The sequence below is a fragment of the Micropterus dolomieu genome, linkage group LG02, assembly GCF_021292245.1.
Source record: "Micropterus dolomieu isolate WLL.071019.BEF.003 ecotype Adirondacks linkage group LG02, ASM2129224v1, whole genome shotgun sequence".
Taxonomy (NCBI): Eukaryota; Metazoa; Chordata; class Actinopteri; order Centrarchiformes; family Centrarchidae; genus Micropterus; species Micropterus dolomieu.
Genome location: NC_060151.1, coordinates 9938547 through 9950938, shown reverse-complemented (window position 1 = coordinate 9950938; position 12392 = coordinate 9938547). Strand labels below are relative to the sequence as shown.

The 12392-nt window shown below is 44.1% G+C and overlaps 3 protein-coding genes across 3 annotated transcripts in view; 1 reads left to right on the top strand and 2 right to left on the bottom strand.

Moving 5' to 3' along the window:
• The window catches only part of LOC123958306 (cathepsin D-like), a 5296-nt gene extending 1610 nt beyond the window's left edge, over positions 1–3686 (top strand). The window contains exon 4 of the mRNA XM_046031602.1: positions 2368–3686. Coding sequence (XP_045887558.1) covers positions 2368–2557 — 190 coding nt within the window. The 3' untranslated portion in view covers positions 2558–3686. The remainder of the gene's footprint in view (positions 1–2367) is intronic.
• Positions 3270–8533, bottom strand: mief1 (mitochondrial elongation factor 1). The gene is made up of 4 exons (XM_046073856.1): positions 8387–8533; positions 8098–8278; positions 7398–7669; positions 3270–6745 (listed from the first exon to the last, which is right to left on the bottom strand). Exons 1-4 carry the CDS (start codon positions 8531–8533, stop codon positions 5906–5908), a joined length of 1440 nt encoding a protein of 479 aa, XP_045929812.1. The 3' UTR covers positions 3270–5905.
• A 390-nt stretch (positions 8534–8923) lies between these two features.
• On the bottom strand, positions 8924–10253 carry LOC123985984 (MIEF1 upstream open reading frame protein-like). The gene is made up of 2 exons (XM_046074018.1): positions 10112–10253; positions 8924–9173 (listed from the first exon to the last, which is right to left on the bottom strand). Exon 2 carries the CDS (start codon positions 9134–9136, stop codon positions 8924–8926), a length of 213 nt encoding a protein of 70 aa, XP_045929974.1. The 5' UTR covers positions 9137–9173; positions 10112–10253.
• Between the last annotated feature and the right edge of the window lie 2139 nt (positions 10254–12392).

Below are 12392 nucleotides of genomic sequence, written 5' to 3'. Positions count from 1 at the left end.
TCTGCAGGCTCCTGTCCTCTTCAATGTGTACAGCGCAGTCCAGGAAGGCCAAACTGTTGTTGTGAACATCTTCTCGTGTGAACTTGATATTACTGTCCACAGAGTTGATGTGTTCTGTGAAGGCTTGCACTTCCTGGCATTTCATTTTGACCCAGGTGTCGTCCACATATCTGTACCAGTGGCTCGGTGCTATTCCTCTGAAGGAGTTGAGGGCTTTATTCTCCACTTCTTCCATGTAGATGTTTGCCACAATCGGGGATACTGGTGAGCCCATGGCACAGCCATGCTTCTGTCTGTAGAATCCACCGTTGTACTGGAAGTAGGTGGTGTTTAGACAGAGGTCGAGTAATTTACAGATCTGGTCAGGGCTGAGGCTAGTTCTGTTGTCCAGGGTGTTGTCTTGTGTTAGCCGTTTTCTAACGGTTTCTACTGCCTCTATTGTGGGGATGCAGGTGAACAAAGAAGTCACGTCATAGGATACCATGGTTTCATCTGGATCCAGATGAAACCATGGTATAACTATGACCTGGATGACTAAGAATCTTCATGGACATTTTGCAGTACATCTTTTCTGAAACCTAAAGGATAAGTCTGGTGATATATTTTTCTTGTTGACAACTCTGAAAGTACTAAAAATGTTTTTTTTGTCCAAAGCCAAATACATATATAAACTGGTATTCTGCGTAGTACAGAGATGTTTACCAGGCGGTGATAGGCATAATCCACTGTGTGCGTGAACTCGTCTGGCAGCGGCTTGAATGTAACGTCTGTTCATTTATATGCAAAGCCCCAGGAAGGGGAATGCAGTCAGGTGTATCAGTGGCCAGATGAACATCCACGTTTGAGGCTGTTTCGTCCCCGAGCTGTGCTTGCTATGCATTTAGGACAGCTGAGGACAATCAGGCACTCTTCCCAGTTGGGGCGATTCAAACAGTGAAGCAAAACTTCTACGTGAATGTTTAAAAAGTGCATCATCAGATGAAAGAAGAGGCCAGTTAAATGGTTAAGGATCTTACAAATGCCTGCCAAAGAGGAGGCTTCCAACTGATTAAGTGGGTCAGTAACTGCAGACGGTCACTAAGGAACACAGAGCCAAGTCCTTAACTGAATTGAATCTCTTTCCTCATAGAGAGCCCTTGGTCTGCAGTGGCGCCTTCCAGTTCAAATGCTGGTGAAAGGCCTGACACTAGACGTGGCATGTTATGTCTGCTCAGTTCAGTGTATGATGTTTTGGGGTTTATTGCACCAACGACTCTAGCAGGCAAAGTCTTCCTGCAGGAGCTCTACAGGAAAAGCTGGAGATGGGGTGACAACTTACTTACCACATAGGACCAGGACATACAGCAAACAATACTGGACAAAGTGGCTGGAAGAGCTCAGCAAGAGTTCAAAAATGAAAGGTGCTTTAACCCAAAGTATTTTGGATAGCCAACTGCATCGCCTTCCTGCTCAGCTGAGTCACCATTCCACACCTTGAGCTCTTGGTTGTGGTTCTCGCTGTTTGTGTGGACAGGATGTTTAGAGCAGAGCGGCAGCTACAGTTGGAAGACTCAATCTTTTGGACAGATAGCACCATGGTGCTGAGGTACATTGCGAATGAGGACAGGCGCTTTCTTAGTGTTATTTAGAATTGTTGTGTCTGATATTAACAATTAGGGGCCAGAGTATAAGAGCCATTTATGTATTTGAATTTATATTTAGTTTATCTTGAAGTAATACATGTTTTGTACACTGGGGGCAGTTACCTAGATTGAGAATGCATTTACACAGGAAAGGTGTGTTGCATGGCAGGTGAAGCATAGGTTTTTTTCACTGTAGCCCGGGCGTCTGCAAGTAGTGTAGCAGTGGTACAAATTTGGTGACCGTGTGATTGATGTGCAGCTTGGATACAAGAACCCTTTGTAGACATTTGAAATCAGTAAATGAAGACGCAAAGGTAAGCGTCTGGACATTGTAATTAGACTTTGCGTTCCACAGCCGATGCCTGTCAGTTAAGGACGCAGACATCACAGTGACTAATTGGAAGGCCACTGATACACAATTAACTATTTAAAAAATGCATCAATAAGTTGCACCATTGCTTTGTGTGCGATGTCCCTTAGTTGATTGCAGATAACTGAGTCAGTTCCACAAATCTGTGGCTAAAAGTAGTCCCCAACCAATGTGTTATTCACTCCTGTTTGAGGAACACTTGCCTGTTTAGAGATGGATTAAAGCACTTTAGTGGGATTTGTTTAAAAACATTGCACACTATATTTTTCAATTGTTCAGTTTTTGGTTATAGTTTATATTTTTAAGGCCTAGGTTTGGTCTTTTGGTCTGCATTATAAGTACATGTTTCTAATATAGAGTTTGCTTTTGCTGAAAATTTGATTCTTTCTCCTTTTTGATTCAGGAATCTCAGATGGGCGTATCAATCTGCCTGTCAGGCTTCATGGCCATGGATATCCCGCCTCCTGCAGGGCCCCTGTGGATCCTGGGAGATGTATTCATTGGGAAGTACTACACTGTATTCGACAGGGACGCCGATCGTGTGGGGTTTGCGCCTGCCAACTAGTCTACTGAACACTGTTTGTATAAAATATGTTGCACTTGTCATTTGTAGTGGTTATTTGACTTTAAACATCACGCCAAGCAAAACCAAATTTCATCAGCAACCTTGAATTATTTTGATTTGCACCAAGCAAAAGCATTTAACAGCTTCATATCACTGCAAGGCCTGGCTTGCCACATAAATATCTCACATCTGCTTATGAGGTTTACCAGAAGCTGGTTTCCAAAGAGCAAGTATGGCTGCTATGTTAATAGCTATTTACAGACATTTACCAACTGTGACTGACATCGAGTGTAGATGTTTGCTGCCACAGAACAAAGGGACTGCTTCACTGATTTCTTGCACCTGTCTATGAGATAAAACTATGCATTTTGATGTATGTATGCAGTTTTTTGTCATTGACATGCTTTGGGGGAAGAAATGCACCTCAATTTTGTTTTTGTTTCATTCCCAGAAACTGAAACGCATTTCCAGTGTTTCATAATCAATGTTATAATTTAGAGCTACTTTTGTACACTGAAGGTATACTCAGGATGTTTCTTTTAATACGTGAATTTTATTACCAAAGTCACTAATTAAAATTTGATAGAAATAACGCTTGTGTCAAATGGCATCCAAATTTGCATGGAGGGGTTTAGAATATAACCTACCATAGAATTCAAACTGCATGCTTCCTTACAACATAAACAACATACACAAAGATGAACCTACAGAATGTCATTTGTAACATTTAATGAAGTATACAAAGTGCTGCACCGTTCAACTCCAGAGCTGAACTACAAAAAGAAAAGCTGGGGGAAAACACACAGCATGCAACACATGGCCAGTATGCTCTCCACAAGGTAGAGGTAGAGATCTACTTTAGGTTTTGTTTTACAATAACAAACATGGCACAGTGACTCCCCTCTCACCAGCACAGTAGTCATTTGTAGCATAAACTAGGTCTGAAAAGGAAGACGCTTAATATGCGCGCAAAAGACGATCTACTGTGGATTCACTTTATATTGGTACATCCAGAACAAAGCGCTTGATGAAGCACAACAAGTGATACTTTACATGTTGAATTGAATCGATGCAAATAAATATCTGGCTGTTTTTGGTTACAAATGTACAATAAATACAAAAATATTCACCTGTTTCTCCATTATTATCTGGATGATGATTATTAACTGAATTCACAATGGAACTATAAACAACCCAAGTCCTTCTGTATTGTATACCATAACAGTACAACTGGGTCGGGGACTGAGGGGAAACTTGCTCCATATCACTGCATTTCTTTTTTTTTTTTCTTCCATTCTAAGGCTAAAAGTGACAACAAAAAGCAACCATGTGATTATTTTTGGGTAGTCATTTGGAGAGAGACACCATCTCCACTTGACGGTCTGGCAGCTGTTGTTGTAGTGACTCCACCTGCAATGCAATGAGGGGGAACCGACTAGCTCCACTGAGTACCAGTCTATTCTAACGTCAGAAACCCCGGCTATCAAAGCTGTTTTTACATAACTGAGGATCTGTAATCAGATCACAATCTAAAGGAGATTAGCACCTGTAATCTAATATACATGTAGACCTGACAGGCAGAAGCAGCCTGCTAATAGTGATCATTCATGTACAGGGCCAGAACTAACCAATAACAGCCTAGTAGGCTTTACTGCACAAATCGGCGTCTGGCTATCTACTCTAGAGAGACTGGGCCAGAGCGGCACCTACAAGTTAATCTGGGTTTAATGTGGATTTAAATGTGCACACAAATACTGAACAACAAAAGGTAAAAGGCTCAATGCTCTAACTATAAGCCGGCCAGGAACTCAAGTTAATACTGGGCTAATTCACCAAATGACAAATGCACAAAAACCTTCTGCAGGTTCGTACCATGTCTACAGCAGCGTGTTGTTGCTAACAGATGTGTCAAACTGCAGAGCAACAAGTGTCCGCCAAAGGTAGATGCTTGCTACAAAGATCCTGATTTAGCAAGTGTGCGCAACCCATACTGAAGGTAACAATCTACAAGATGATCTGAATTCAATTAAAGCAAAAACCACTTTTATAGTGTCCTACTGAGACACTTTGTTGCAAAATCTTCAACAGAACATATTGACCTTGCAAAATACCAGTGTTGCAAAATTTACAACAGAACATTTTGACAGTCCAAAATAACCCGTGTTGCGTCATAAAAGATGAGTTAATAAAGCATGTCGGGCCTGTGCACCAAAGCAACAAATGTAAGACAGGAGAGAAGAAAACCTCCTTTTCATGAGATACACAGAGTGGCTGTGTATTGGACCACCAAATGGAAACATTTTCCGTTCAAGCAAAGTAAGTGTATGCTAAAATGGTGGCGCTGTGTTGATTAAATTTCATGACACCCAACAAATCATATACCTCACAGATCCTTAAACGGTGGTATATTCCATTTGTTGAAGTATAACTTTATATCAGATTCATAGTTGATTGGTGTGAGTTAGAAATAGACAACATATAACTCCACACTATACGTGTATGTTCACCTGTTTCACTCCTAGATCAGGTACGTAACACATGCAACACTCCAAACACAGCCCAACGTTTGTTTTCAGATTGCTAGAAACACGTAAAGCACACATTTTGAACACAGCCACTGTATTAATGAAGTTTTCTTACAAATCCTAGAGAACACTAAACTCAAAAAAGTTTTTAATATATGTGATAACAAAACAGGATATAAATACAGCTAGATTCTCTCTTTAACTCAAGAATGTTTAGTCTTTCAGGCTGATTAACAATTTATTATGCTTTTGGGTTGGCATACACACAATCAATGTTACATTCTACCCGCATGACACTGTGAACCCATCTCAAAACAGATGAAACAACATTTAACTGCACATCTGTCCCCCAGTTAAAAATACTTCAAATATGATGAAGACATTCAGATTCCTTCTATTTTGATATAGAACCAATGCAGTTTAATCCCTCCATCCCAATATATTCAGCCCCAACAGCATGTCTACACAACTTCATTAATACAATGGCCTTAGTGAGAGCCGTGAACTCCAACAGGCCTTCACTTTCATCTGAGATTAAAATAGCATTTGCGTGATCACGCCACATACAGCTCTCATGTCAAGACTCAAACAGATCTCAGCACATAATAACTGCTACTGTGTGTATGTCACACTTTTTCATGGATGTGCGTTAAGAGGAATTTTTGAATGAAGAGGCCATGTGTTTCAGGAGAAATGATTCCATGCAGTCGTTTTCTCTTTTCCAGGATCCTCATTATGGCTCGAGGTCACTGTTACCCACAAAACAGTGGTCTGCATTTCAATACCATGTTTGCCGTGCCGTGACCTTCTTATATGGAGGTGGTCAGGGAAGGGGTGGCTTTGCATCAGCAGTTCTCAGCAGCCCCTCAGGATCTGAGAGGGCACAGTAGAGTGTATACCCCAGCTCGTCCACTTCATGTTCAGTCAGCTCGCAGAATAAGTTAACTTTAGGGCTGAGGGCACATGGCAGCCTCCCGGCCTCTAGGTGTCCCACTAGCGCTCGTAGCAGCTGAAGGAAGCGGTCCGCCAGCGCTTCCTGGGTCCAGTCACCTTCTTTTTCGCACAGCAACAAGATGGCGTTGGTGAGCTGGCTGGAGTTGAGCCGGGTAAGGGCATGGTTAAGCTTGCACACGGCCTTCGCCACCTTCAGGCAGGCGCATCGGCAGCCTCCATCCTCTTGGTCCAGGGCCCTGAGTCGCGCCGTCTCAGCCACACGGAAGCTCTGCCGCCACAGGTTTTCATGGCGCTCTGCAGCAAGTCGATGTGGTTTAGCGATCAGTGAGGTTCCATCCTCCATCACAAGTAATGGCAGGAAGTCCACGTACAGCTTCCGGTCTGTCTCGTACTGCACCTCCAGGGTCAATGTTTCTGAGGGAACCACAGGACGGATAATGTAGTCAAGGACACTCCCTATAGCTGGCCAGTTGATAGATCCAGCCACGAGCTTGTCAAAGACCTCGAGGACTGATTTGGGGGAGAGGTAACCTCCGACCATGCAGCGGTCCCAGTAGCTGCTGTTCCGTGGGAAATACTCCAGATTCTCCCTGCGGACAAGCCAGAAACCTGGGACATTCATGATGGTGTCTTCCCCGGGGATGGACGACCACAGGTTCTTCTCCAAGATAAGAGGTACCATCAGCTGGGCGTGGTCCGCTGTCACCACCTAGAAGAAACAATTATAGAAGAGATGACAAATTTAACAGCTGTATTTGTTACACCCCTTTAATTTTATATACCTTTATTCAAATCAGTGGAGGAGAATTACCCTTTTCGGGGGGTTGAATTATTTTACACAGCCAAATGTAAAAGTTCAAAATTACTATAAAACTAACTAGAATATAACAGATCAATATTCTGCCCTAAACTGGCAACTCCAAAAGACTCAGATTTAGGCACCGTACTTGTGAAACCCAGTGACAGTTGTAATCAAATCAGTGTTTAAATAAGCTAAAATTAAAACTCATTTGTCTAATGGTGTGTTCCATTTGACATGGGAAGTTGGAATTTCCGAGTCCAAAGTCGGAATTTTCAAAGGGAACGCCCACTTAAGTCGGATTTCCGACTTGGAACCGCACTACCCCGACTTCATCATCCAAGATGGCTGCTCTGAGTATCAACAGTTAGTGAAAGCAGTAGTTTATACTGTTTATTAGCACTTCTGCGTACTTGTGTCTAGTTGTAAACAACGGCTGGCTGTACGACTTGTTAATTGGAACGCCGTCAACTCGGGTGTGACGTCATTCCCAGCACCGACCTTCCGGCTTCCGAGGTAAATGGAACGCACCATAAAAGTTGGACCAAATGTAACCATTTACCTGCAGGTCATCATACAGACTGCCACTCAGGTACATCTCTCTGAGAGGCATGTCAGGCAGTTTGGCGTGAAGGAACACTCTGAGTTCAGCACAGATGTCCAGCGCTGCCCTCCTAGCCACAGCCTGCTCTTCAGCAGGGATGTTCACGTTATTTTGGTAGAACTGCCACAGATGTTCCTGCAGGGACAGACGCATTCGTGCCCGCAGCAGGTCTGACCGAGTGGCACCACTGGCTCCCACAGCAGCTCGCCCCACAGCCCTCCGCAGACAGTCTGAGGAGATTAGAAGCAATTGAAAGCAAAATGCTGCGGCACAGGAGAATTTCACTTTCTTCCCTCTTTCACTGTTTCAGGTAAAAGATGGGAGAGGCATGCGTGTCTGCGTGACCAAAAATGTATCTAGAGATACTAAATTGAGGGGCTTCTACACCATCTGAGAACATTATGGTTCCACTATATCATATGAAACAAACAGCTGGCTGACTAACTACAGCACTACAAGAGTCAACACCCACTGTAAAGGAAGAGCAAGATTCCTCCAAACAGGCTGTCTGTCAACAGATAAAATTACAGGTGGCTGAAAGTCTAAAACCACAAAATGGTCAATGCTGCATAAATATAACATGAAAAAGACATTCGTAACAATAATGTCAGATAAATTTATTCAACCTTTAAAACCGGGCACTTTGTTTTTCCTGTACCTGGTTCAAAGGCATGTGAGGAAGTGGGCAGAGACTGCAGCGACCTGCTAACTGTGGACTTCATGCCATGGTTCAGTACCCGTGGTGACGAACCCATCCAGGCGGGCTCCTCCCAGCTTCTCTGTCCTGTCTGCTCCATCTTGGTGGGGCTGGTGGGAGCACTTATGGTACGGTCATACATCTGCACAAGAAAGAATTGTGTGCACACTGTTTGTATGGATGCTTAAGTAAGAGGGGAAGAGGAGTGGAGAGGTATGAAGAGCTGGGAGATAATTCGCTTCTGACTTACTCTTTTGACAGCTAATGTTGCAATGCCAAGCATGGCTGCTCCTCCCACTCCCAGCACAAGCTTGGCATTGGAAAGCATGAAGTCAATGGCAGTGCCAATTCCATTGTCATCTTTCTTCCCTTTGCGGTCTCCATTTACCCCCGCCATCCTGCCACTGAAAACAGAGGAGATAAAGAAAATGGTTAAGACAGGGGAAAGAGTAGAATTAGGACAGAAGAATGTGCACAGAGAAAATGCATTTTCTCTGTGCACACTCAGTTGAGACAGGACCGCTCATTCAGCACTAATTGAGTTTTGTACCTACATAAAGAAAGTCAATGAATAACCACCCCCAACATGGTCTTACTCCAGGATCCTCCTTGGTCTTTGCCCTATCCTACAAAGCTAAATTGTCCACCATCCGTCTAAAAGAATGTCTTAGATCTAAACATTTTCATTGCTGACATACAGATCATTCTCTTATTTGCAAACCCACCAGGCAGCTACACCTCCAGATGACCTTTATCCCACCTCCAGATGACCCGTGACACCTTCCCCCTACATAAGCCCGCCCAATCTGCTTCTGAGGAAGAACTGGCCCCTCCTCAGTGCGTCCTCCTTATCTTCAGGTACGGTCAGGGCTTGGCAGCGGCGAAACTCGCGCGCCACGGCACGGCGATAGTAATTACGGTCAGTGTACTGAAGGTGACGCCCTGCACGGAGCAGCGCCCGGTACAGCTCCAGCACGGCACTGCGAGACCAGCCGCCCATTAGGGACCACACATGGAGAGGGGGGACACCCTGGCACCTGGGGGATTAAAGGGGCTGACGTTAATAGATAGCAAAGTTGCAACATTTTATAAAAATGAAATGAGTGAATAGGATGACACAGCAATTTAAAATATTAGAAAGGTTATATGGGCCAAATATCAATCTGATCATCATGCTGGATCTATGGTCATCCACGTGAAGGATGGGTGAAAGTAAAGTCACAGAGTATGGGTAGAGAGAGAGAAAAGTTTGCTGCTGTATGGATTAACAGTTTAATCATTGCACTAAAAAAAAAAAAACAAGCAAGAGATTGGCAGGGATAACTACCTGTCTTTCATCCTTGGTTATTGATCACTCTGTTCTAACTTATAAACAGACGTATTTACCCCCAGTTCATCCATTGCTACACTTATTTAGTTCCATCGGTCTCTGCTTTGAAGACCGTAGAAACTAGGTTACATTTCCATTTAAGAGCACTATATGTTTAAACCTTTAAGTCAAAACAACGGAGCAGTTTATAGTTTGTATGATGCAAATGGTTCACACTCATTAACATGAACTTGCTGCCTCTCAGGCGCAGTGTCGGCTCGTACAGACTGCAGCGTTAGCTATTGTTAGCAACCATGCAAATAGGACCACTTAAAGGTAGCGGAACATCGTGGCTCACTGACTCCCTGATTTACACAGACTGTTATGTGACTATTGCCACTGCCGAATGTAAAATATTGGCAAAGTAAGGTCTATCGAGGTTCATTTGTCTCTAGAAAATGGCTGGCTCAAAGGAAAGCCACATATCTCTTGACTAACGTTAAGTTAGCTTGTTAGCTTAACACGCCGAAGAGCAGTGGGGCTAGGACAGCGCTGACCTTACTTTTAGTCACCCTTATAAGACACACTCTCTAAAAGAAAAGTGCGCAGGACACAGTGGAAGCAAAAACGCAAATAGACACAGAAAAGAAACACAAGCCAACCTACGTCTCAGAAATTAGACCAAATATTCTGTCTTCTGGCAGAGAGGCAGGGCTCTGCACAAACCGGGGGTCAGAGTCGACAGTGACAACCGGAAACTTATTGTCCACTACTCACACACTACATCCGGGTTATCATCTTTTTGTTACACTACATACAGTCTATGTTAAAATCTTACAAATTTTATGATAACATTTTAATGATATTCTATGAAAGGTAACTATTTGCCCTTTCTGATTGATTTTATGTGATACGTGTACATTCGTGATGCATGAACTATGCAAACCATTTTTTACTTTTTATGATGTTCGGGTTACTTCTGAAGGCTGTTTCACACAAGCACATTTAGAAATCCAGGATAACAGAAAAAGCTAGGCTTGACCTAGTGTGATCAGTGCAATTATAATGTTACCATTCAAGTGTTGTATAATACCTTAAAAGTTAGCAGTGGACGCAAAATGTCACTCAGCAAATGTATTAATTCCAACCACTAATCTGAACAAAGCCTACTATTTATTCAATTCAATTTATTAGATTAGGGGTGTGACGATACTATGGATGATACACTTGTCTGTGTTGAGAACAAGACCAGACAATCTTTCTTAAAGCATTTTCAGTTATTAATGTGTTATCTATCTATCTAACTGTCTATCTACATATCCATCCATCCATCCCTGGACAGGTCGCCAGACCATCGCAGGGCCACACACAGACAAACAACCAGTCACAGTCACACAATTTAGGGTCACCAATCAACCTAGTTCACATGTCTTTGGACTTTAGGAGGAAGCCGGAGCACCTGGAGAGAACCCATGCAGACAAGGGGAGAACATGCAAACTCACATAAAGTCCGGGGCAACAGGGGTTCGAACTTGGGATCTTCTTTCTGTGAGGCCACAGCGCTCACATTCTCCATATACACTGCTCAAAAAAATAGAGGGAACACTAAAATAACACATCCTAGATCTGTATGAATGAAATAATCTCATTAAATACTCCTTTCTTTACTTAGTTGAATGTGCTGACAACAAAATCACACAAAAAGTATCTATGGAAATCAAATTTATCAACCAATGGAGGTCTGGATTTGGAGTCACACTCAAAATCAAAGTGGAAAACCACACTACAGGCCGATCCAACTTTGATGTAATGTCCTTAAAACAAGTCAAAATGAGGCTCAGTAGTGTGTGTGGCCTCCACGTGCCTGTATGACCTCCCTACAACGCCTGGGCATGCTCCTGATGAGGTGGCGGATGGTCTCTTGAGGGATCTCCTCCCAGACCTGGACTAAAGCGTTGGAGCGAGACATGATGTCCCAGATGTGCTCAATTGGATCCGGGTCTGGGGAACAGGCGGGCCAGTCCACAGCATCAATGCCTTCCTCTTGCAGGAACTGCTGACACACTCCAGCCACATGAGGTCTAGCATTGTCTTGCATTAGGAGGAACCCAGGGCCAACCGCACCAGCATATGGTCTCACAAGGGGTCTGAGGATCTCATCTCGGTACCTAATGGCAGTCAGGCTACCTCTGGCGAGCACATGGAGGGCTGTGCGGCCCCCCAAAGAAATGCCACCCCACCATTACTGACCCACGCCAAACCGGTCATGCTGGAGGATGTTGCAGGAAGCAGAACGTTCTCCACAGCGTCTCCAGACTCTGTCACATCTGTCACATGTGCTCAGTGTGAACCTGCTTTCATCTGTGAAGAGCACAGGGCGTCAGTGGCAAATTTGCCAATCTTGGTGTTCTCTGGCAAATGCCAAATGTCCTGCATGGTGTTGGGCTGTAAACACAATCCCCACCTGTGGACGTCGGGCCCTCATACCACCCTCATGGAGTCTGTTTCTGACCGTTTGAGCAGACACATGCACATTTGTGGCCTGCTGGAGGTCATTTTGCAGGGCTCTGGCAGTGCTCCTCCTGCTCTTCCTTGCACAAAGGCGGAGGTAGCGGTCCTGCTGCTGGGTTGTTGCCCTCCTACGGCCTCCTCCACTTCTCCTGATGTACTGGCCTGTCTCCTGGTAGCGCCTCCATGCTCTGGACACTACGCTGACAGACACAGCAAACCTTCTTGCCACAGCTCGCATTGATGTGCCATCCTGGATGAGCTGCACTACCTGAGCCACTTGTGTGGGTTGTAGACTCCGTCTCATGCTACCACTAGAGTGAAAGCACCGCCAGCATTCAAAAGTGACCAAAACATCAGCCAGGAAGCATAGGAACTGAGAAGTGGTCTGTGGTCACCACCTGCAGAACCACTCCTTTATTGGGGGTGTCTTGCTAAT

Bases quoted from the DNA above. Each gene is read 5' to 3' on its own strand.
- mief1 (XM_046073856.1), bottom strand. From the start codon at position 8,533: ATGGCGGGGGTAAATGGAGACCGCAAAGGGAAGAAAGATGACAATGGA. The intron at 7,670-8,097 runs GTACAGGAAAAA...TAATCTCCTCAG, and splicing joins CTCACATGCCTTTGAACCAG to ACTGTCTGCGGAGGGCTGTG. The intron at 6,746-7,397 runs GTAAATGGTTAC...TGTTTCTTCTAG, and splicing joins GTCTGTATGATGACCTGCAG to GTGGTGACAGCGGACCACGC.
- LOC123985984 (XM_046074018.1), bottom strand. From the start codon at position 9,136: ATGGGCGGCTGGTCTCGCAGTGCCGTGCTGGAGCTGTACCGGGCGCTG.